This window comes from Pipistrellus kuhlii, unplaced genomic scaffold (genome assembly GCF_014108245.1).
Source record: "Pipistrellus kuhlii isolate mPipKuh1 unplaced genomic scaffold, mPipKuh1.p scaffold_m20_p_16, whole genome shotgun sequence".
Taxonomy (NCBI): domain Eukaryota; kingdom Metazoa; phylum Chordata; class Mammalia; order Chiroptera; family Vespertilionidae; genus Pipistrellus; species Pipistrellus kuhlii.
Window position 1 is genome coordinate 27,062,857 of NW_023425471.1, and position 24,704 is coordinate 27,087,560.

A 24,704-nucleotide genomic window follows, 5' to 3' on the forward strand; every position below is an offset into this window, starting at 1 on the left:
ACTCCTCCTCTGCCAGCCCGTTTGCCCCCAACTTCCCTCCTCTGCTGGCCTGGTCACCCCTAACTGCCCTCCCCTGCATGGTTGATCACCGTCAACTGCCCTCCCTTGGCATCCTGGTCCCTCCCAACTGCCTTCCCCTGCTGGCCATCTTGTGGTGGTCATCTTGTGTCCACATAGGGGCACAATCTTTGACCACATGGGGGCAGCCATATTGTGTGTTGGAGTGATGGTCAATCTGCATATTACTCTTTTATTAGATAGGATAGAAGCCTGATGCATGGGTGGGGGCCAACTGGTTTACCCTGACGGGTGTGCTGGATCAGGGTGGGGGTTCCCTTGGGCATGGGGTGGCCTGAGTGAGGGGCCTGTGGTGGTTTGCAGGCCAGCCACACACCCCAGCAACCCAGGAGGAGGCCCTGGTATCTGGGATATATTTACTTTCTACAATTGAAACTTTGTAGCCTAGAGCAGAGCCAAGTTTCCTGCTCACTCAGCGGCAGCAGCCATTGTTTGGATTTGTTTACTTTCTGTAATTGAAACTTTGTAGCCTTGAGTGGAGACTTAGGCAAGGGCAGGCAGAAAGCCTGGCATCCTCCGTTGCCAGGGAAACACCTCCCTCCTGCTCTCTGTGGCTATAGCCATCTTGATTGGGTTTATTTGCATACTCACTCTGATTGGCTTGTGGGTGTGGCTTTGTGGGCATGGCTTGTGAAGTGGAGTGATGGTTAATTTGCATATTACTCTTTTATTAGGTAGGATTATCTAATTTGTCAGTGTATAGTTGACCCAGTATCCTTTTATAATTATTTTTATTTCTGTGGTATAATTTGTACTATATTCTGTTTAATTTCTGATTTTATCTGAATCTTCTCTTTCTTTCTTAATAAACCTAAAGTTTTATCAGTTGTCTTTGTTTTTTCAAAAAGCCAGCTCTTAATTTCTTTTTTTTTCTTTTTTTTTAAAATATATTTTATTGATTTTGTGCAGAGAGGAAGGGAGAGAGGTAGAGAGTTAGGAACATCGATGAGAGAGAGTCATTGATCAGCTGCCTCTTGCACAGCCCCTACTGGTGATATGCCCGCAACCAAGGTACATGCCCTTGACCGGAATCAAACCCGTGACCCTTCAGTCCCCAAGCCAACGCTCTATACATTGAGCCAAACTGGTCTTGGCAACCAGCTCTTAATTTCATCAATATTTTCTATTGTTGTTAAGTCCCTCTCTCATTTTTGTCTTCTCTGGTCCTTATTTTGTGCTTTCCCCCCCTGCTAAATTTGGGCTTATGCCTTTCATTCTTTCTCTTGTTCCCTGAGGTGAAAAGTCTGGCTGTTTATTTGAAATATTTCTGTTTTTCAGTTTAGGCATTTATGGGTATAAACATCCCTTCTAAACAGTTTTTGTGATATTCCATAACTTGGTATAACTTTTTGTTATATTCCATAACTCTTGTGTTTCCATTTTTATTCATGTCATATTTTTGTATTTCTTCTTTGACCCATTGGCTATTCATTCATGTGTTGTTTAATTTCCACATATTTGTGAATTTTCCAGCTCGTCTCATATCACTTTGGTTGGAAAAGTTATTTAATATTATTTCAGTTTTCTTAAATTTGCTGAATTGTTTTATGATGTAACACATGCTGTCCTGGAGAATGTTGCATGTATGCTTTAGAGAAACAGGAAACCTTCTGCTGGTGCATGGAATGTTCTTTAGGTTCATGTAGTCTAGATATATTATTAGTACAATATTCGCAATTATTTTTGTCTTGGTAATCTATCAATTGCTGAAGTAGGGTATTTAAATCCCCTACTATTATTATATCATTGTCTGCTTCTTCCTTCAGATCTGTTAGTATTTGCTTAATATTTTTAGGTGCTCCAATGTTGAGCACATATATATTTGCACTGTTATGTCTTCTTGAGAAATTACCCTTTTATCATCATATAATGACCTTAGTCTCTTGCAACAGTTTTTAACTTATTGTCTATTTCTCTGATATAAGTATAACTACCCTTGCTCTCTTTTGATTTACACTTGCATGGAATACCTTTTTCTATATCTTCACTCTTAAGTCTATGTGTGTTTTCAATGGTGAACTGATTCTTTTGTAAGCAGTGTACAGTGTGTCTGGTCTTATACTTTTATTCATTCAGCCATTGTATGTGTATTGATAGGAGAATTTTACCCATTTACATTTAAAGTAATTATTAATAGGTAAGGCATTATTTCCATCTAAATTACTTTCTGTCTGTCTTATAGTTCCTTTGTTCATTTCTTCCTCTTTTGCTACTTTCCTGTATGAATTGATAATTTTCCATAGTGATATTCTTTTCTCCATAGTTACAATAGGCTATTTTAAGCTGATAAATAATCTTTCACCATATATAAAAATTCTACCCCTATACTTCACTCTACATTTTATGTTTTTGATTTCACAGTTTATATCTTTTTATTGATATCTATTAACATATACTTTTACCTATAGGTATGTTAACCCATTGTCTTTTATCCTATATAATAAAAGCCTAATATGCTAAGTGTCTGGTCATCCGGTCAGCCATTCAACCAATCAAAGTGAAATATGCTAATGATATGCTAAGGCAATTCAACCACTTACTATGATGTGCACTGACCACCAGGGGGAAAATGCTCCAACTGGTAGGTTAGCTTGCAGCCAATCGGGACTTAGCAAGATGGGGCCGGACATGCCCTGGAGCCCTCCTGTGGTTCTTCCTTGGATGAACAACTTCCCACGTCCCTCCCCCGTCCCTATTGTGCACTGGTGGGGTTCCTCCACGAGGCCTGTGCCCTCTTGCAATCCGGGTTTAAGGACTGAGTCTCTAGTCATTTATAATAGATTTAAGTATACCACCATAATAGATTAATCTGAATTAGACTATATATACAACTTTTACTTGTGTGTGTATATTCATATGTTTTCATGTTACTAATTAGTGTTCTTTTATTTCAGCTTGAAGAATTCCTTTCAGCAGTTCTTGTAAGACAATTCATGGTTGGCAGTTTTTTCTTTCAGCACTTTGAATATAAAATCTCCAGTCTTTCCTTGTTGCTAGGTTTCTGCAGAGAAATCTGATAATAGCCTTATGTGGGTTCCCTTCTATGCAAAGATTTTTTCCCCCCTCTTGCTAATTTTAACCTTCTCCCTCTGTATTTGATTTTTGACAACTTTTTTATAATGTATCTTGGAGGAGATCATTTTGGGTTGACATTGTTTGGAAACCAATAAGCCTCATGAACCTACTCAGAATTGGGAATATCTCATCCATTATTTAAGTACATTTTCTGCCCGTTTTCCCTCCTCTCTTCTACTTAAGGGACACCAATATTTCATAGATTGTTTCTCTTAATTTTATCCTGTAATTCACATAGGCTTATTTCACTCTTTACAATCCCATGGCATTACAGATGGGGTTGCAAAGAGAAACTAGAATAATTCCTTATCCAATTACATTACATTGGAAAAATCTTAATAATAATTCTTCCCCATCACTTTCAGGAAGGGGTCAATGGAATGGTAAGGAAGCTAGATTTTATTGGTTTAAAAGGACTCCCTTGCTATTCCCATATATATTATATAACTAATATTACTAAGTTTGATAACTACTTCCATTTTGAGTCACAAAATATATGAGTCACCACAGCCCTGGACTAGAAGAGTCTTGAAGACTAGAAGTAGAAATAAGAGATTTGTAAGAATTCTGGGATATTTGAAACTAGCTAAGTTTATTTTAAGTCTTTAAGGTTGCTTTTAAAGGTGGAAAGCTGTTCAGGTGAACCAGTGTTTATATATTGGTATATAAGAGAGGGCCTGAAGGGTATAGGTTGAGACTAGACAGGTGGGTAAGAAAACTTACACAAAAGCTTGGTATGACTGAGGACTGTTTTCTGGTTGCTTGACTTGTGGATTTTCCTAAGCTTTAAGGATTATTAGTCACAAAACCAGCCATTCTCAGATAAGCTTCAGAGAATCTGGGCTAAGGTAATGGGGTACCATCCCATCACAAAGATCAGTATGCTGAGGACAGTGAAGGAAGTCAGAGTGAGAGAAGCTCAGGAACTAAGAGCCTATAGGAGACAGAGAAAGTCTACTAGGACAGTAGCCCCTTTGTAGCCTGAGGACTCTCCACCTGTCTAGGGCTCTTTTCTGTTCATATCTCTGTCTAAAGAAGGGGCATATTCCCTCACAGGATTCTCCAATTCATACAGATCATATCTTTGTGGACAGTAACTCCAGAATTCTTTCTAATATTATACCTCACTTTTCACCCCCAAGAGGTTAGAAGTGGTTGCTTTTAATCCCAAATCTAAAGAGAATCACATTTGCATGATGAGGGAAAGAGGTTCTCCCAAAGGCAAAAACCAATAAGCAGTTAAAAGGACTGTCATGTCTAGATAGAGGGCCTCCATCTGGGTACACTGCTTAATTGGAAATCAGATATACATAGGCACCCAGCTTCCTCAATGAAAAAACAGTGTCATTAGGAGTAGTTAGGGGTGCTTTATGTTACTGTTGGAATTTCATGCAACTTAAATCTGATCATTTTGTATGGTGACTAATTCTGAACAATAGTTCACTGAGAAAGCAGAAGGAATGGCCTGGGAAAACTGAGGTCTAAGATTGCTCACCCCTGGGGACAATAACAGTGCTTATCAGTAACAGAAGCATTTGTTGATAATTGAAGTGATACCAAATAAAGTCAGCTTTCTTCCTCAAAATGGAAAATCATCAGGCCCCTTAGGTGGAGAAGAGAGAGAAGGGGACTTATAGTAAAGCTGACTTATTTTCAGTCACTTCAACCAGAAGATCATCAGTTTCCTCATCTAGAAAATTTGGCTAACAATGCCTACCTTTTTAAGGGTGCCATAAAAATGAAAGAACTTACGTAAAATGACTGGGATTGACTAGACTCTAAAATAAACAGAGGGTAGGTCCTTTCCTTTATTTAACTAAGCATTTCAATTCTGTCTAGTTCATAAAAATGAGAAAATAGAGCTTCATTTCATATTCTAATTTATTTTCAATGTATTTTTATTTTGTAAATACTTTTAGTTTACAGTTCAGAGAAAGAGAAAATGAATATTTGAATATTCTTGATTCAGTTTGAAGCTCTTCATTCTGATTTGGGATTCTTTATTTACCAAATATCTCCAAAACAATGAAAGAAAATTCTGCACATTTCCCTTACACTTATAAATTATACATATTTTCTATTGCCCACCAGTCTTTAAATTGTTAGTAAAGTTTAGTCTCTCACTCTCATTTGTTTAAGTAAAAATAAAAATAAAAAAGGTTCTATTTTTTTCTCCTGTACCTGATGAGCTATCTCTGGACATAAGTACCTTATACTCTTCATTCCTCAGATTTAAACCTTCAAGAACATTTTCTATGTAAGACACACGGGAATTCAGAAACTCTCCACCATGGAAATAAACCTAGGAATATGAAAACACATAGCCTATGGCTTTCCATTCTTATAAAGAGAGTGAATGGTGGGGTAGGGGTGGAATAAAGTGGGGTGGGAGGAGTGTTGGTAAAAGGCAGATTTACCTTTTTTTTTTTTTGTATATAGAAAACTCCTAATAATCCACTAAAATTTTATTAGAACTAATAAGTTCAACAGATTTCTGGATACAATATTAATATTTAAAAAGATTTACCTTTTTGTTTAGAGACTTTTCTCACAGTCATTGCAGCCTGCCTCTTCTGATTTTCAGAAATTTCAAAGCCTAGGAAAATAAAAACAGATTATTTTTTAAGAGAAACATAGACCTTTCTTAAATGTAAATATTAGTATGTTCCTGGAAGAGAAATTTTGGCAAGACATATAAAAAGTCTTTATTTTAAAATTTTACTTATTGATTTTAGAGAGAGGAAGGAAGAGAGACACAGAAAGGGAAACAGTGATTTGTTGTTTCACTTATTTATGCATTCATTGGTTGATTCTTGTATGGGGATCGAACCAGCAACCCTGGCATAACAGGACAACACTCTAATCAACTGAGCTCCTTGAACAGGGCCTCAAAAGTTAACAAGGTATTACCCTTGAGTCTGATTTCACTTTTTTGCATGTTTATATCGAGTTTTCCAGCACCGTGTTTTTTGTTGTTGTTGTTGTTGTTGTTTTGTTTGTTTGTTTTTTTAAACATCCTTTCCTAACTTTGTAGTCTTGGCACATTTGTTGAAGATATGTTGATTTATATGTGTACATTTATTTCTAAGATTTCTATCCTATCTCCTTGGTTTATATATCTGTCTTTATGGCAGTACCATACAGTTTTTTAAAAATATTTTTATTGCCCTTACCCCCCTGTTGTCTGTGTCCATTGATTAGGCTTATATGCATGCATATAAGTCCTTTGGCATGGGGGGGGGGTAATGGTGTAATAAGGACACATATGTAATAACTTAATCAATAAAGAAATTAAAAAATATTTTTATTGATTTTTAGAGGGAGAGGAAGGGAAAGGGAGAAAGGGGAACATGGATGTGAGAGCAGAACATCAATCATCTTCATCCTGCACCCCCTGTCCTCCCATTGAGTCTGCAACCCCTGCATGTGCCCTGACTGGGAATCAATCTTTTGTTGAATGGGACGATGCCCAACCAACTGAGCCACACCAGTGACGGCAGCACCATACTATTTTAATTACTGTAGCTTTGGCATATATTTTGAATCAGGATGTGTGATGCCTTCAGCTCTGTTCTCTTTAACTATTATGGGTTTTGTTTTGGTTTTTTTTTGTTTTTTGGGGGGGGTTTCTACATGAATTTTAGGAATTTTTTCTATTTCTACAAAAAAAAAAAAAATAATCATTGGACCTAGAGGGTATTATGCTAAGTCAGAAAGAGAAAGACAACTACCATATGATTTCACTTATATGTGAAATCTAAAGAGCAAAATAAACAAACAAAAATAGAAACAGACTGATTGATACAAAGAACAGATGATGGTTGCCAGAGGGAAGGAGGGTTGGGGTCTAAGTGAAAAAGCTGAAGGAATTAAGAAGTATAAATTGGTAGTCACAAAATAGTCATGGGGATGTAAAAGTACACCATAGGAAATATAGTCAATAATACTGTAATAACTATGTATAGTGTCATATGGGTACTTGTAATATTAGGGGGATCTCTTTGTAAGTTATTTAAGTGTCTAATCACTATACTGTACACCTAAAACTAATCTATATATATAAAAGCCTAAGCAATCGGACAACTGGCCAGTAGCTATGACACACACTGACCACCAGGGGCAGATGCTCAACAGAGGCTGTGCCCCTCCTGGCAATGGGCAGGGGGACCTGAGGCTGTGGCTCCTGCTTATCAGGGCTTGATAGGGGATCTCAAGGCACACCCCCTGCCTGGCAGGGCTTAACAGGGGACTTCAGGCCATGCCCTCGCCAAGAGGGGTTTCATAGGGGATCTCAGGCTACATCCCCCACCTGGCGGGGATTGAGGGGGACCTCAAGGAGTGCCCCCACCCCACCAAGGGCTGGGGGGCCTCAGGCCATGCCCCCACCTGGTTCCAGGCCAGGGGACCTGAGGCTTCACACCTCACCAAACAGGGCTTAACAAGGGTGGGACCAACTGGGTCTGTATCTAGCCCAACTGGGGGGTTGTGGGGGAGAGGAGGGGCGGTTCTGGTTCTCATACAATTTTGAGGCACAAGTGGGTGGGCAGGGCCTTGACTGTGGGTCCAATGGTGCACCCCAGACTCTGACAGGAAGAAGATTTTCATATACATTTTACTAATTTTCTTTCATTTCTGACACTTCTATTATAGAAAAAGGGCAAATAGCAATATTAAAATATTTCCTCTAATTAATCCCCTTTTCATGCGCATGAATTTCATGCACTGGTCCGTGTGTGTGTGTGTGTGTGTGTGTGTGTGTGTGTGTGTGTGTATGCCACCACTATATCTTTTACAAAGTTGCCAACAATACAAAATTGGGAAAGGATCCTTTTCTCAAAAAATGGTGCTGAAAAAACTGGATGGATACCAACATGCAAAAGAATGAAACTGATCTCCTACCTTCTACATACATGAAAATAAATTCAAAGTGGACTGAAGACTTAACTGTATAACCTAAAACTGTAAAAGTCTTATATGAAAACAGGGGGAAAGCTTGGCATTGATCTTGGCCATGATTTCTTGAAAATTACACCAAAAACATAGGCAACAAAGCAAAGCAGACAAGTATGACTACATCAAACTAAAATATTTCTGTATAGCAAAGAAACAACTGAATGAATAGGCAACCTATGGAATGGAAGAAAATATATTTGCAAACTATATCTAAAATTGTGTTAATTTCCACATATGAGGCACTTCTATGTGAAACAATCACAAAAACAACAACAAAAATACAAAACAAAAGCAAACAAAAAAACACAAACAAAAACAAAAACAAAATCCCCAAAATAACTAGATTTTAAAAATGGGCTTATATAGACATATCTTCAAAGAAGCCATACAAATGGCTAACAAGTATACGAAAAGATTCTCAAAATTTCTAATCATTAGGAAATTTAAGTTTAAACCATAAGAGATTATGTCACTCCTGTTTGGATAGCTATTATAAAAAAACAAAAACAAAAAAACAAAAGATAAGTATTGGCAAGGATGTGGATAAACTGGAACCATAGTACACCTTTCAGAATTAAAATGCTTTAGTCACTATGGAAAACAGTAAGGAAGTTCTTAATAAAATTTAAAAAAGAACAATCATATGGTTAATAATCCCACTTCTAGATATATATCCAAAATAATTACAATAAGGATCTTGAAGAGATATCTGTACTCATGTTGATTGCAGCACTATTCCCAATAGCCAAGATATAGAAACAAATTAAATGTCCATAAATAGATGAATGGATAAAATAACATGGCATATACATACAGTGTAATACCAAAAAGGAAGGAAATTCTGCCATATGTGACAATATAGATAAATCTGTAGGACATTATGGTAAGTGAAATTTGGCAGTCACAAAAGGACTAATATGGCATGATTTTTTTAGAGCCTATCTAATAAAAGGGTGATATGCAAATTAACCGTCATTCTGTCACAAAGATGGTGGCACCCATAGCCACAAGATGGTGGTGCCCAGTCCTCTCAGCCCTACTGGAGTTCCCCAGTCCTGGAGGGGGCAGCTGCTGAGAGCAGGCAGTGTGAGTGGTCTGGCGGAATGCTTGCTTCTTTGCCGTGGTGACGAGCCAAGTGTTCCATACCCGGCCTCGCATGGGCCTCTGGCCAGGACAGTGCACAGAATGTGATAAGGCAAGTGTTCTGTGTTCAGCCGCAGATGGGCCTCTGGGCTGTGGAGAGCCTGTGGGCAGCAGGTGTGGAGCAGCCTGCCCCACAGAGAGCTACTGATGCACAGATTCGTGCACAGGGCTACTAGTTAGGTATATAAATTAAATATGAGGTCAAACTCATAAATGCACAGAATAAAATTATAATTCCAAGAGGCTGGCTATAGGGGAAATGAAGAGTTTCTGTAGAACATGTATAAAGTTCCCTTTATATAAGATACTAGAGGCCTGGTACACGAAATTTGTGCGGGGTTGGGGGAAGGTGTCCCTCAGCTCAGCCTGCACCCTCTCCAATCTGGGACCCCTTGAGGGATGTCAGACCACCCATTTAAGCCTAAACAGGCAGTTGGACATCCCTCTCACAATCAAGGATTGCTGGCTCCCAACTGCTCGCCTGCCTCTGCCTGATTGCCCCTAACCACTTCTGCCTGCCAGCCCGATCACCCCCTAACCACTCCACTGACAGCCTGATCGACCCCTAACTGCTCCCCGGCCAGCCTGATTGCCCCTAACTGACCTCCCCTGTAGGCCTGGTCACCCTAACTGCCTTGCCCTGCCAATCTTGTCACCCCTAACTGCCCTCCCCTGCAGGCCTGTTCCCCTCCAACTGCCCTCCTCTGTTGGCCTGGTCACCCCTAACTGCCCTCCCTGCTGGCCTGATAGCCCACAATGCCTTCCCCTGCAGGCCTGGGTCCCCCCCACTAACTCTCCTCTCCGGCAGGCCTGGTCCCCTCTCCCCCAACTGCGCTCTCCTGTAGGCCTGGGTTTCCCTCCCCCTAACTGCCCTCCCCTGCAGGCCTGGTCTTCCCCCCCCCCCCCCCCCGCCGACTATCCTACCTTGCTGGCCTGGTCTCCCCCAACTGCCCTCCTCTGCTGGCCTGGTCACCCCTAATTGCACTCTCTGCAGGCTTGATCAACCCCAACTGCCCTCCCCTAGAGTCCTGGTTCCCCCAACTGCCCTCACCTGTTGGCCTGGTCCCCCCAAACTGCCCTCCTCTGCTGGCCTGGTCACCAACTGCCCACAACTGCCCTCCCCTTCCAGCCATCTGTGGTGGCCATCTTGTGTCCAAATGGGGGCAGCCATATTTGACCACATGAGAGCAGCCATCTTGTGTCTTGGAATGATGGTCAATTTGCATATTACTCTTTTATTAGATAGGATGAGATTTGCTATACAACACTGGTTGTGGAGCTTTATATCATGCACTCAAAATTTTTTAAGAACATCAAGTTCATGGTAGTTCTTATTACCACTGAAAAAGAAAAAAAAAAAAAAAAAAAGCAGCGCTGAGGTCTCCCCAATCTGAGAGATAAGAAATTCTGCCTCACAATTTCAGTCCATGTACTTGGAATTCAATCCTTCTCATGAGTTCCTCTCTATAAATGACAGCTTTGGCCTATGCCCATGAGTTCAAGCCTACCCATGATCTGTCATTCTTGACAGCCTTCCCCTACAATTTTGGAGTTGCTCAGCCAGGATTCACAATCATATAAGGTAATTCCTTATAAAAATGTCTTAATAATTTCCTATTGGTTATACTTCTCTGGTTGAACCCTGATAGAAAGAGTTAGAGTAAGATTTTATATTCTTCACCTGAGAGATATTTATGATTAAGTTTTATAAAAACAAGTTACTTAGTAATATCTATAATTTTTGTAAATAAAAATTTAAAAGTCTGATGTGTATAGATATTTATATGAGCATTGGATAAGTATGGAAAGATGTACACCAAATTAATAATGATTATCTCACATAGCGTAGGAGTGGCAGAGAAGAAAAACATAGACTTTATTGCATATCTATTAAGTGTTTAAATGGTTATTATAGCCCTGGCCAACTTGGCTCAGTTGATAGAGTGTCAGCCTATGGACTAAGGGGTCCCAGGTTCGATTCCGGTCAAGGGCACATGCCTGGGTTGCAGGCTTGATCCCCAATAGTGGGTGTGCAGGAGGCAGCCGATCAATGATTCTCTTTCATCACTGATGTTTCTCTCTCTCTCTTCTTCTCCCTTCTTCTCTGAAATCAATAAAAAAAAATATATTTTAAAAAATAAATTATCATTATGTCCATGTATATATTTTATAATTAAAAAATAAAAATAGTAAACATAAAATTATGGTAAATCCATATGACAGCAATAAGAATAATGGTTAAATAGTAAACGATTTAAGGAAATAATAATAATATAATTTTAAGTGAAAAATAATGATGTACAATTATATCTACCATCAGGGAGAGGTGGGGAGTAGGGAGAAATAGAAAACAACTATTCAGCCATGCTAGTTTTTCAAATGGAAAAATATATTAAAATGTTTATAAAAGTTAGCTCCATATGTTCATGTCTGATTTTTAGTTTCTTCTTTTTTAAATTAATTAATTAATTAATTAATTAATTAATTATTATTATTTGGTCTACAAATGAAAGTCTGCAATGAAAGTAATTTAGTTATAATCAGAAAAGACACTTACTTTTTAAAAGACAAACATAGGCCTACCAGGATTGAACTTCTGTAAGCTTTTCTATTAGAGGCAGATTCTCAAAGTTATAGGTCATTAGGACATTGTGTGTGAGACATCATGTTTGAACCAGAGAGAATGGAGAGGATATTCAAGTTGATCTAGGAGCTTCAGAAAGCACACTAAGAAAATTCCTTTAGTAGCCCTAACAACCTATGCAATGTCAAAGGCTGCTACTGTCTGCCATTGGGAGAAGAAGCCAGTAGCATTTCTGTACCACTCCACATCATGCCCCAAATCAATGCGCATATGCTAAAAGCAATTTGACAACAACGTGACTCAAAGTGAATTATCAGTATGCATTTTAACGAAGATTTGAGAAGACTAGGATAAGACTAAGCAGTGTTTTTCTAGTTATATTTCCTTGCTTTTGGATCTCAATTCCCTACACTGAAGGATACGAGAATCCAATTGTACCAGAACTCAGTGGGTAAGCTCTTTTTTCTAGAGGCAGCTTCTATAAACTTGAGTATAGAAGTGTTTTAAAGTATTGTACAATTCTACTCCCATTTGGAGTGGTGCAAACTCATAAACTATTTTTTAAGGAATCACAAAGCCTGGATTTTTATATTTTTATATTAGAAATGTATAACTATGGGCAAGAGACCCGATAGTACTTTGTAAACAAAAACTACTTCCCATTTGGGAAGCAGAATAATATATATATATCCCAGATATATCATTTGTGGAAAAAGGGAACAATCTCTCATACAAAAGAGTATGGTTTAGTGTGAATGGAAATCATGCAAGTAATTATGATTTTAGACCCTATTCATTTATTTTAAAACATTTTCATACCAAGGGCATAATATATACATTTACATTAATTTAAATTAATTTTAAATCTATATTCCATGAGCATTTAAATATTAACATCCCAAGTTAATATTTAAAGCGCCCTAATCAGGAATGTACACTCAAGAGGTGATGTTTAGCAATATTAAACACTCAGAAATCTTTCCTATAGAGGCCACTACTACCAGCCATTCAGTCATCTTAATACATGAGGCCTAATTAGCCTAACACATGTTAAAAATGAACTTTCAGCCGTAGCTGGTGTGTCTTAGTTGGTTGAAAGTCATCCATGCACCAAAAGGTCACTGGTTCCATTTCTGGTCAGGGTACATACCCATGTTGCAGGCTTGATCCTCAGTAGGGGGCATGCAGAAACACCCAATCGATGTTTATCTCTTACATTGAAGTTTCTCTCTCTCCCTCTCCCTTCCTCCATGTCTAAAAATCAATAAAAACTTATATTTTTAAAAATGAACTTTCACTGGGAAAGTGAATGTTATACAAGATGTGCAGTGGCCACAAATGTCTTACAGGTACTGGGTATAAGAATCCAGTAAGTCCTGTAGCCTATGCCTTTCAGAAGAAAGCCTAAAGCTTAAAAGTGAAAACAGATGTTATGATATAACTTTCATGAAAGGATTCTGTCATTAGACTCTGACTAGAAAGTTAGATGAATCCTGTCACTATATTACCAAATCTGCCTTGACTGCTAACCTTTCACAGAAGATTCCATCGTGTATCTAAGAAAAGAATTGAAGACTGAATTGAAATTACAGAATAGGCTATATAACTGCTCTCATGTTGGTTTACTGATGTCTGTATGTTTGAAAGAACTGAGTCAGATGTTTGCTTTCCATGTAATAGTTTTATCTAGTAATGAGACTGTAGAGGAAGCTGACCTATCGGAGTATAACCCTAATTAATGGAAACTACTGGTATCTACCAAAAAGCACCTAATAATAGGGAACCAACAAAGTAGATTAAGTCAGTTTGCAATATAAATCTTCCTTCTGCCTCTAGAGAAATTAAAACTATTTCAAATCCTCTATGTTCTTCATAACCACATTCTTTGTTCTTTTTTGAAGTCACTTACCAATTTTTTCATCTTCCTGTACCATTTTCCTCTCTTCTCTGAAAGCCCTGAGCCAGCGTATCTTCTCCTCCAGCTTCTTGGCAAAGAATAGGTGCACTTCCTCAGTCTCCTTGTTGTGAAGTTTAAAGGCATTCTTCATGCTGACATTAAAGTCATCATCTCTGCCATCTTCAATGTCTATTACCTCATATTTATCCATGTCAATGCGGCCTTTGTAATATAGGATGTCTCTCCGAATCAGGTCCTAGGTGGGAAGGATGAGAAGACTATGTTAAAGGTATGTAGAGAGTGGATACCAGGAGTGTTGGCACATAGGCACATTAGGATGCTAATACTGCCAATGGGAGGTGTTTTAGTCTAAATTTGGGCACATTATATTAGTGTTGTTGGGATTTTTGGAGAAGGCCTAGTATGACAGGAGAAATGGGGATAAAATTAATAAAGAACTTCACATATTGACATGGATGAGTCTTACAAATCTTATTGTATGAGAAAAATAGAAGTACATATATACAAATAGTATATTGCTTATCTGTTATTATCATAGTTGTTTTGCTCTTGAGTGCAAAGATTTAGATTAATCCTAACTCAGTCTATGAGACACTCATCATTAGTCCATGAATAGTGCTCTTATTTCTATATTTATTTACTTAATTACTTTTTAAATTCTTTATTGATTGTTAGAGAGAGAGGAAGTGAGAGAGAAGGAGGGAGGGAGTGAGGGAAAGAAAGAGAGAGAGAGAGAGAGAGAGAGAGAGAGAGAGAGAGAGAGAGAGAGAGAGAAACCTTGATGTGAGAGGGAAACATACATCATCTCTCTCCTGCACACTCGCTATTGGGGATTGAGTTCACAACCTGCACATGTGCCCTGACTTGAATTGAACCAGCATAGTACAACGCCCAACCAAGTGAGTCACACTGGCCAAGGCTACTTAATTACTTTAAATAACGTATTAAGTTTTGGTGAACCCATCACACAATCCAAAATCTATGATGACAAAGTAAACTCCATCTCAAATGCCATGCTCATCATTCCCTTAATTTCTGTAGTTTATTTCATCTATATCTATTTCACTTATAAAAGGTTTAAAAACATACAAAAGCTGCCACGTGTTTAAGGATATATACATATGTATAAAAACTATAAAAATACAACAACAATACAAGAGAAATTTAGTACAATGATGAGAATGGGGAGAGGCAAGGAAGGAGGAGAAGGGAAGAAGCAGAAAAGGGGAGGAGGAATACTATTTGTAAAAATATTTTTAAATTGAATGGTAAGTACATGGGTGTGCATCATAATTTTCATATCTTTTTGAATGTCAAATATTTCATAAGTTAAAGAACAGAGAGACAGATTAAATAACCTGTGGGTCTATGGAATATGAAGTCTAATAAGGGTCTCTGAGGAGTCTTTTAGTGCTTTCTCTCAGCACTGTCCTAAGCTTACCCTGAGATCACACCTAATGCTGGGATATGTGGTGTGGCTGAGTCTGGTAAAAGAAGACTCCAGTGACCCTGTCCAGACAGATGTCCTCTATAGTAGCAGGGGCCCTTTCTGGCCAATTCTCCCTCCTATGGGCCTATATTTGGATTTGTAGACAATTTGACAGAGTCAGAAATGCTCATTAACTTTTATTAATATATGGTTTGATTAAACTACTTCCATTCTACTGAATCGCCTTACATGACTCATTTCTCAGCTGCAGGCTATCTGCCAAGGATTTGCCTTTGGCCATGGCCACATTCCCAATCCTAACTCTTCACACTGCATGATAAACTGGACTTTTTGGTAGGGATGTAGAAGGATGTCCTTAAGGATTTCCAACATAGCTCTGTCAATCTGAAAGCTTCAGGCTGGAAAATACAGATCTTGTTGAATTACTTTGTAAAACGTAACCATCTCATTGTACTTTACCCTCCCATAATAATCATTCACATACATAGGCTGTAAATACATTTGGGTTCTGATATGTTGGGTGCCCCTGGCATCAAGTTCACAAGAGAAGAGTACATCTACAAAGAGTGGGAAAATGTTGCTCCAAGCCTCTTTCAAAGCCTGGGTTCCTTTTACCATCAGGCTCAGTCTGGCCAAAAGAATGGAGTGGCTCCCATGCACTGACTTCCACATCCTCAGGAAAATTTTGGGGAAATATACATTAAAAGTGGGCTCTGTCAGGTTAATCTAATTACAAAAGCAGGACAAGCTTAGAATGGATCAATAGAATCTAATTTGATCTGTAAAGGCTTGAAACCTGCCTTACAGTACGTAATACAACTACACATAGACCCAGTAATCCAAAGCTGGACCACACAGGTGGGTAACCACTATGCTAGAATAAGGCAGTCTCAAACTCCCTTTATTCCTAACTTCAGCCTACAGCTTCCTTTTTCTCTGAGTTGGTGTGTTATAATCATTGTCAACCTTCAAAACCTTTACTAGTTTCCAAAAATGTCAAACTCAAAGGCTAACATAGACCAAATAAACAAGTTTTAAGTTTATGTAGGTTGAAAAAAACAAACAAACCCAAAAGCTTCTATTTTCATAGAAACGTGGGCTTATTTTCAATAGAGATATACTGAATACAAAGGGCTTAAATAAATGAGTAATCATTGACAAAATAATAGAACATTTTAATAAAAATTAATATTTTTTCTTAAACATTAATTTATCAGACACTGAATAACTACACAAAATAATAAATATAACGTAAATAAACCTATTTTTCTTGTTTCCCGAAAGCAAAATATTTCCTGTTGAGCACACTGAACAAGTCAGTCCAGAACTAATGACATGGCAATCAGTTGCTAAAATATTATCTGCTAGTATTAGTGGAGAGAAATGGTGCATCTGTGTGTAAGGAGCATAAAGGAAATGACTGCAACACGATTATAGTAATCAGTCTTTAGCGAATGTTGTAGTTCGTTATTAATAATTATGTATAACAGGATATTGTAAAAATTAAGTTATGAAATTTTTATTAAAACGTTTCTTACATACTGTTATATTAGCTGGGCCACAAAAATATTCATTGTGGGCCGAGAGTTTGACATGCTTGATGTATATGATCTTGAAGCTAAATTAAAAGCATCAACTGAATCTCCTTTTTTTTTGTAATTTAAGGATAACAAGCAATGATAGAGAATTCTGTCTCTGTGACAAGGGAACAGGGCTATAGAGATATGTCATTAAAATTAGGCCTAGCTGGCGTGGCTCTGAGGTTGAACATTGACCTATGAACCAGGAGTTCATGTTTCAATTCCCAGTCAGGGCACATGCCTGAGTTGTGGGCTGGATCTCTCAGGAGGCACCAGTCAATGATTCTCATCATTGATGTCTCTATCTCTCTTCCTCTCTGAAATTAATAAAAATATATTTTAAAAAACCACTTTCAAAAAAATAAAATTTCCCCTTTGCCTGCTCTTTCTGACACCTCAGAGGGCTGAATGAGTTTTCAAGCATCAGATTAGTCATAAGGTCAAGTGTGAGGATATGATAGGAATGACCCCTGATCATAAAATCCAATTACAAAGGATAGTTAATGATATAAAGCAGCATGAAACAGTGGAGTGAGTTGAGTCCAAAACCATGAGTTTAACCTACTGTGTGTTCTTGTGCAAGTCTTATAAACTCTCTGAGCCTCAATTTCCTCATAAAAGAAACTAGGGGAGTCATCCTTACTTTGTAAAAGGATTGCAAAGCTCAAATCTAAACACACAGCTACCAGGATGAAACCCACCCCTCTATTCTTTAAATATTGTTTTTAAATTTTTTAAAAATCAATCTTTATTGTTCATATTGTTACAAAGGTTCCTCATTTCTTCCCCCCTCCACCAGGTTCCCACCCCACCCGCCACCCCCTCCCCATCCCCCATTGTCCTCATTTATAGGTGCATTTTATGTTCAGTCTCTTCCTCCCTCCCTTTCCCCGATAGTAAATCCCTTTTCAGATAGTAAATCAGTTACTTAGCATTTTCTCATATCAATAATACCACCACATGCCCAATGATATATTTCACACAAAAGACATTTCCAAATAGGTCAACCAGCCTCATCCAGGCCCCACCCAAGGCACTCACAGATCAACACCCCAGCCCTATACTAACTCAACACATCCAGATCTAAGCCTTCATCACTTGATTCAGCAGACCCTCAAGTTCCAACAAAAGTTTCCAGCCATGTCTGAGAGGCAACCGTGGGGCAGGGGCAGGCGAGAAGCGAGCTGTTCCGGGCCTGGCTGCTCCAGGCCTGGCCTCTGTTGCTCTGGTTCATTCCACAACCAGCTGCTCCGGGTCTGGTCACCGCTGCTCCCGACCTAGTTGCTCTGGACCTGGCAGCTGCAGCTCCGGGCCTGGCCGCACCCGACCCGGCTGCTATGGGCCCGGCTGCTCCGGGCCTGGCCGCTCCCAGCCTGGCAGCCGCTGCTCCGGGCCTGGTCGCACCAGACCCGGCTGCTCCGGGCCTGGCCGCTCCCAGCCTGGCAGCCGCTGCTCCAGGCCTGGCCGCACCCGACCCGGCTGCTCCGGGCCTGGCCGATCCCAGCCTGGCAGCCGCTGCTCTGGGCCTGGCTGCTCCCAGCCTGGCAATCGCTGCTTTGGGCCTGGCCGCACCAGACCCAGCTGCTCCTGGCTTGGCCGCTCCCAGCCTGGCAGCTGCTGCTCCAGGCCTGGCCGCACCAGACCTGGCTGCTCAGGGCCTGGCTGCTCCCAGCCTGGCAGCTGCTGCTCCGGGCCTGGCCGCACCAGACCCGGCTGCTCTGGGCCCGGCTGCCCGGGGCCCGGCCGCTCCTAGTCTGGCCGCTCCCAGCCTGGATGCTCCGGGCTTGGGCTACTGCTCTTCTGGACCTGGTTGCTCCCAACCCGGCTGCTCTGGGCCCGGCTTCTCCGGGTCCGGCCACTCCGGGTCTGGGTATTCCTGGACTGGCCACCCTGGGCTTGGCTGCCTCTGCCTCAGGCCTGACTGCCACTGCCCCAGGTCTGGCTGCTCCAGTGCTGGCTGTTGTTGCTCTGGTTCTGGCTGCTGCTGCTCTGGGGCCTGGCCGTTGCTGCTCCGGGCCCGGTTGCCATTGCTTTGTGCCTGGGCACTCTAGCCTGGCCACCGCTGTTCCAACATTCTGTCCTTTTTTTTTTTTTTTTAAACGCATTTATGTTGCAATGTTGGCTGGTGAGTTGAGTTCTGACTTAGTCTTTGATTTTTCAAGATCTTCTTTGAATTCTTTCTTAAGTAATTTTACTATCTTTTGCTCTCACTTGATTTCTTCACATTGAGAACTTTGGTTTCTTCCTCCTTGTCCTGGGAGCTCAGCAGGTTGGCCTGTGGCACCCCTTTGTTCTCCACGGGCTCACACGCTGCTCCAGCCTGTTGCCGGGGACAGCGCCGCCCAGGAAGCAGTCCCTGGCCTTGGCTCCGTTGCCCACACTCAGAGGTCGATGGCTTGGGAGCACCCCCCTGCCCTGGGGGCCCCGTCGCCCGGCTCCCTGCCGGCGCCCGGCTGGCTGGTGTCCGCAGGGGTTCCTGCTCCCTGTCGCATTCCTCCAGTCTGGAGCTTTTTTTTTTTCTCCTTCCCGCTAGGGGAGTCTAGGATCAGAGTCAACAGACTGTCCTCTGCGCGCAGTGCGCGTGACTCTCGGGGCTCCGCTTTTTGCCACTCCCCTGGGATTCCGCCTCACAGCCCCGTCTCCCCCTGTCCGAGCCTGGGTCCCCAGGGTCTGGTCCAGGACTGGGGTTCAGAGCAGTCCGGACTGAGGCTCAGCGCCTCCGGAGGCTTTGTTTCTTCATGCTAGGGTAATCCAGCATCAGAGTCAACATTCAGTCCTCTGCGCGCAAAGTGCGCGTGACTCCTGGGGCCCTGCTTTTTGCTGCTCGCTTGGGATTCCGCCTCACAGCCCCATCTCCCCCGCCGGAGCCTGGGTCCCCAGGGTCTGGCTCATAACTGGGGGTCAGCGCTGCCGGTTTGGGGGTTTAGCCTAGGCTGGGGGTTTTATTTCCTTCCTGCTAGGGAACACCAGGCAGCACCCAGCCCTCTCTTCCTCTCCGGCTGCAATCTCTCCGTGCGCGCGTGCAAGCACGCAGCATGTCTCCGTACCTTAGGCTTTTTTTCAGCTCCTCTGATTTTCCTTCTGGTTTTCTCTTTCCTTCTTGTTGTAGAATTTTCAGTCAGTCAACTACCTGTAGCTCTGGGTGATGTCCACTCTACATTTTAGTTGTATTCCATTGAAACTGTTGTGTGCTGCTGCGGTTAGGTGTCTACCCGAGCAGCCATCTTGGATCCCCCTCCCTAAATATTGTTTTTAAAATTTTATCTATATTGCTGAAAGTATTACATATGTCCATTTTGGTTTTTTTTCCCATTGACCCTTTCCATCCCACATCATCTCCTCCCAAGCCTTCAACACACTGTTGTTTGTATGCATGGGCTATGCATATCCTATATAATAAAGATGTAATATTCAAATTGACCATCACTTCAATACACAAGATGGCCACCCCCATGTGGACAAAAGATGACCACCACAGGATGGCCAGTGGGGGAGAGCAGTTGTGGGGGACCAGGCCAGCAGGGGAGGGCAGTTGTGGGGGACCAGGCCTGCAGGGGAGGGCAGTTGGGGGCGACCAGGCCAGCAGGGGAGAACAGTTAGGGGATACCAGGCTGGCAGGGGAGGGCAGTTAGGGGTGACTGGGCCAGCAGGGGAGGGCAGTTGGGGGTGGCTAGGCCTGCAGGGGAGGACAGTTAGGGGCAATTGGGCCAGCAGGGGAGGGCCATTAGGGGTGACCAGGCCTGTAGGGCAGGACAGTTAGGGGCAATCAGGCTGTCAGCGGAGCAGTTAGACATCGATCAGGCTGACAGGGGAGTTGTTAGGGGGTGATCAGGCTGTCAGGTAGAAGTAGTTAAGGGTAATCAGGCAGACAGGCAGGCAAGCCAGCAGTCCCGGATTGTGAGAGGGATGTCCTACCGGGATTGGGCCTAAATGGGAAGTCAGATATCCCTTGAGGGTTCCAAGATTGGATAAGGTGAGGAGAAACCAAGATGGCAGCCTAGGTAAGCACCTAAGCTGCAGCCTTGCACAACAATTTCAAAACAACAACTAAAAGACAGAACGACATAATCCAAACCCACAGGAAAGCTGGCGGAGTAGGAAATCTACAACTACAATAGAAAGAAGGAGAGAGGTTCACGGATCGGACTGGGAGACGCAAAGCGCTGAGGTAGGGAGACGCTTGTGTGCAGAGAGGAAGGGTAGCTGAATGCCTGGCTGGTGGGAGGGGAAAGGAAGTCCCTGATTGCACTGAACCCTTTCTGACTGCATTGAACTCCAATCCCGGCCAAAAACCCCATGGACCCAGCCTTATACGGGTGGAGCCCAGACTGTAGAGAAAGGCACCCGGAGACTCAGAGACCAGGAGCCACACTGGGCAGGGTTTACAGTTGCATGCGAGTGAGTGAGCACAGAGAGGTTTGACTGTGGAGGTTTCCACGGCCTCTCCATAGCGGAAGGAGTCATAAGCTCCAGACTACAGAGACCCAATCCAATTCCAGGCAAGCTCCTGGGGCACCCACGCTCTTGCATGGGAAATCTGAGCAGTCAGGTGGAAACTCAGGGGAGCTGTGGAGGTCTGAGGCTTGTGCACAAGGGCAGGGCTGATGGGAAGCCAAGACTGTCTACTCAGCCCTGAGACTCTGCACCATCCAAGCTGAGCACAGAGGCTTTTGCAATTTTGCAAGTCTGATCCTATAAGACTGTCTCCAATACAGAAGGTATCCAGGAGTAGACACAGCTGATACTCACATCCAATGGGCCTGGAGGTCAATTCCTCCCAGTGATACCAACAACAATCAAGTCTTAACTACAACAAGACTGTTCACGCAGTCCACAAAGGGGAGCACCAAGGGTGTCCACCTCAGGTAACGGGGGAGGCTGACCCACTGGGCCATATAGGACATCAAAGACACAAAGCCATCCTACCAACTCGGAAACAGCGAAAATGCTGAGACAAGGAAAGAGATCTCAAACGAAAGAGATGGAGGAAAACAAAAGACTGGAGATAGAGTTCAAAACCACGGTTGTAAGGTTTTTCAAGAATTTCCTAGAAAAGGCTGATAAATTTAATGAGACCCAACTAGAAATTAAACAAACACTGACTGAAATAAAAAATATTATACAGAGATCCAACAGCAGATTGGAGGAACACAAGAATCAAGTCAAAGATTTGGAATGCAAAGAGCCAAAAGACACTCGTCTGGAGAAGCAAGAAAAAAAGAGAATCCAGAAAGTTGAAGATAGTGTAAGGAGCCTCTGGGACAACTTCAAGCATACCAACATCAGAATTATGGGTTTCAGAAGAAGAGAGAGAGCAAGATACTGAAAACTTATTTGAAGAAATAATGTCAGAAAACTTCCCCCACCTGGTGAAAGAAATAGAATTACAAGTACAGGAAGCACACAGAAACCCAAACAAGAGGAATCCAAAGAGGACCACACCAACACACATCATAATTAAAATGCCAAGGGCAAAAGACAAAAAAAGGATCTTACAAGCAGCAAGAAAAGAGGGGTTTGGGATGGGAATGGGGGGATGAGGACAATTATGTGATACCATATTCAATAAAATTAAAAAAAAATAAAAGTCAGTTTGTAAAAATTTTTTAAAAAAAATTTCTTCCTGATAGTTGATTATTGGTGTATAAACATGCTATGGAAATCTGCATGTTACTTTTGTATCCTGCTACATTGTCAAATTCATTTATTAAATCTAGGTTTTTTTTATATATATAACTAGGTTTTTTTTAGGGTTTTCTATGTAGAATATCATGTCATCTGTGAATAATGACTGTTTTATTTCCTCCTTTCTAGTTTGGATGCCTTTAATACTTCTCCTTGTCTAATCGCTAAAGCTAGGTCTTCCAGTACTATCTACAATAATAAAAGAGAAATATGAAAATTGACTGTTGCTTCACAATGCCCACCAGTCAATTAGGAGTGAGTATGTAAATTAACATCATTGCCTCCATGGAGACTGACAGCAGGGAGGGGGCAGCTCCCAGCATGGCCTGCTTGACCGTTGCCGTGGCAATGGCCACATGTAGCACGCAGCATGGCCTCAGTGACCCAGGAGCAGTGAAGTACAGCCCACAGGCAGCACCCAGCATAGCCTGCCTGGATGTCGCAGTGGTCACTGGTGATCAGGTAAGTGTGACTTGCAGGCAGCACCCTGCACAGCCTGCTTGGCAGTCACCCTGGTGTGGAACATACAGGCCCTGCAGAGAGCAGGGTGGGATAGGGGTGGGGTGGTGGTGGTGGATGGCTAATATTATTTGCCACTCACTCATCAAAATCACAGATCTATATGTTGGGCTCACACTAATACCTCCTCTCTGCCCCAGTGATGCTTCCTATCTCAATACATCCAGCCTTTAAAGTAAAATTCACACATTCTTCCTCCCTAAAGAAGCCTTCTCTGACTGTACCCTCTAGCTCCTCACTGTGGTTTCCCTTTTGTGAATGCTAGCGTAGACTATACACTCTTACACAATTGACACTCAGTACCACATATTGAGCTACATTTGCTGTGTTTCACAGCTTTGTTTTGTCTGCACATTTAACCTGTGCCAAGCACAGCACCTTCCTTGTCTTGCTTGACTCAGCAGTTGTCCTAGGAAAGACAGTTGACAAAGCCTTAGAGGTTTTTCTGCTCAGTTTCTACTCATAAAAAAGAGACAAACCTCTCTGAACTCTGGTTGCCTATGGTTCTATTGGAAACAAGCTGCTTACATGCCATTTGTTAATGGTTGACTGTTTTCCTTGGGACATGATGAAATAAGTGCTGAGATATTGTCTGGGTTGCCACAAGTTCCCACTCTAAATGGGGTTGTTTCCAATAGTATATCACCCTTCCTCCTTTTCCCTTTCAGTAATATGAGATGGAGGACATTAAGGAAGTTTTACTTCTCCAGGAGAGCCCCAGATGTCTGCAGACAAGCATCCTGGCCCTAACCATGGCTCTAGCTAGGAATCTACCCCCAACCCTGACATTGCATAATTGAAGCAGATGGGAGCTATTTGAATTTGGACTCACTGAGTTTTTATGAGGTTTAGTAAAATACTGTAGGACATTTTGTACAAATGACAGATAATGTAATCTGGGGAATGCAACTGTTCAGAATTGTAGTCTGTCAATAAGGTCCTCTTTGCCTCTTTAGACTGGGCCCTGGTTATTACCCCCCTAGTCTGAATCACCCCAGTTTTTTCTCCAGATCCTGGGAAAGGCACAGGGACTGAGACTGGATTTATTTTTCTCATTTCATTTCAGCACCAAGAGTACATACTTATTAATAAATACATAACTAAAATGTGATATACACAATGGAATCTTACTAAAACTGAAAATAGAAGAAACTCTTGCCATTTGCAACAATATGGATGAACCTGGAGGGCATTATGCTAAATAAAATAAGACAGAGAAAGACAAATACCATATGATCTAACTTATATATGGAATTTAAAGCATTTGAACTGATAAAGACAGAATAGAATGGTTGTTGATGGGCTGGTGGGGTGGAGGAAATAGAGATATTGGTCAAAGGATAAAAACTTTCAGTTATACCAGATGAATAAATTCATGAGGTTTAGTAAAATACTGTAGGACATTTTGTACAAATGACAGATAATGTAATCTGGGGAATGCAACTGGGGTTGTTTCCAATAGTATATCAACTTATTAATAACAAAGTAATAATAACAATGCAATAGTGAACACTTAGCATAATTTATATGCTAATTCTATTCTAAACGCGCTGCCTTTTTCTCTAGCTTTATTGAGGTATATATTTAAGATATGCAATGTGATGCTTTGATATACATATACACTGTGAAGTAATTACCATAATCAAGCTAATTAAAATATGCATCACCATTTTTTTGTGATGAGAAAACCTAAGTTCTACTTTCTTAGTAAAGTTTAAG

The 24,704-nt window shown here is 41.4% G+C and overlaps 1 protein-coding gene across 10 annotated transcripts in view; it reads right to left on the reverse strand.

The window, feature by feature from the left end:
• ARHGEF9 (Cdc42 guanine nucleotide exchange factor 9) overlaps positions 1 to 24,704 on the reverse strand; it is a 314,280-nt gene that overhangs the window by 19,725 nt on the left and 269,851 nt on the right. For all 10 annotated transcript variants that reach the window (XM_045582383.1, XM_045582382.1, XM_036439902.2 and 7 more), the window contains 2 exons: positions 13,743 to 13,986; positions 5,681 to 5,749 (listed from right to left, as the gene is read on the reverse strand). In XM_045582383.1, the coding sequence (XP_045438339.1) occupies positions 5,681 to 5,749; positions 13,743 to 13,986 (313 nt within the window). The remainder of the gene's footprint in view (positions 1 to 5,680; positions 5,750 to 13,742; positions 13,987 to 24,704) is intronic.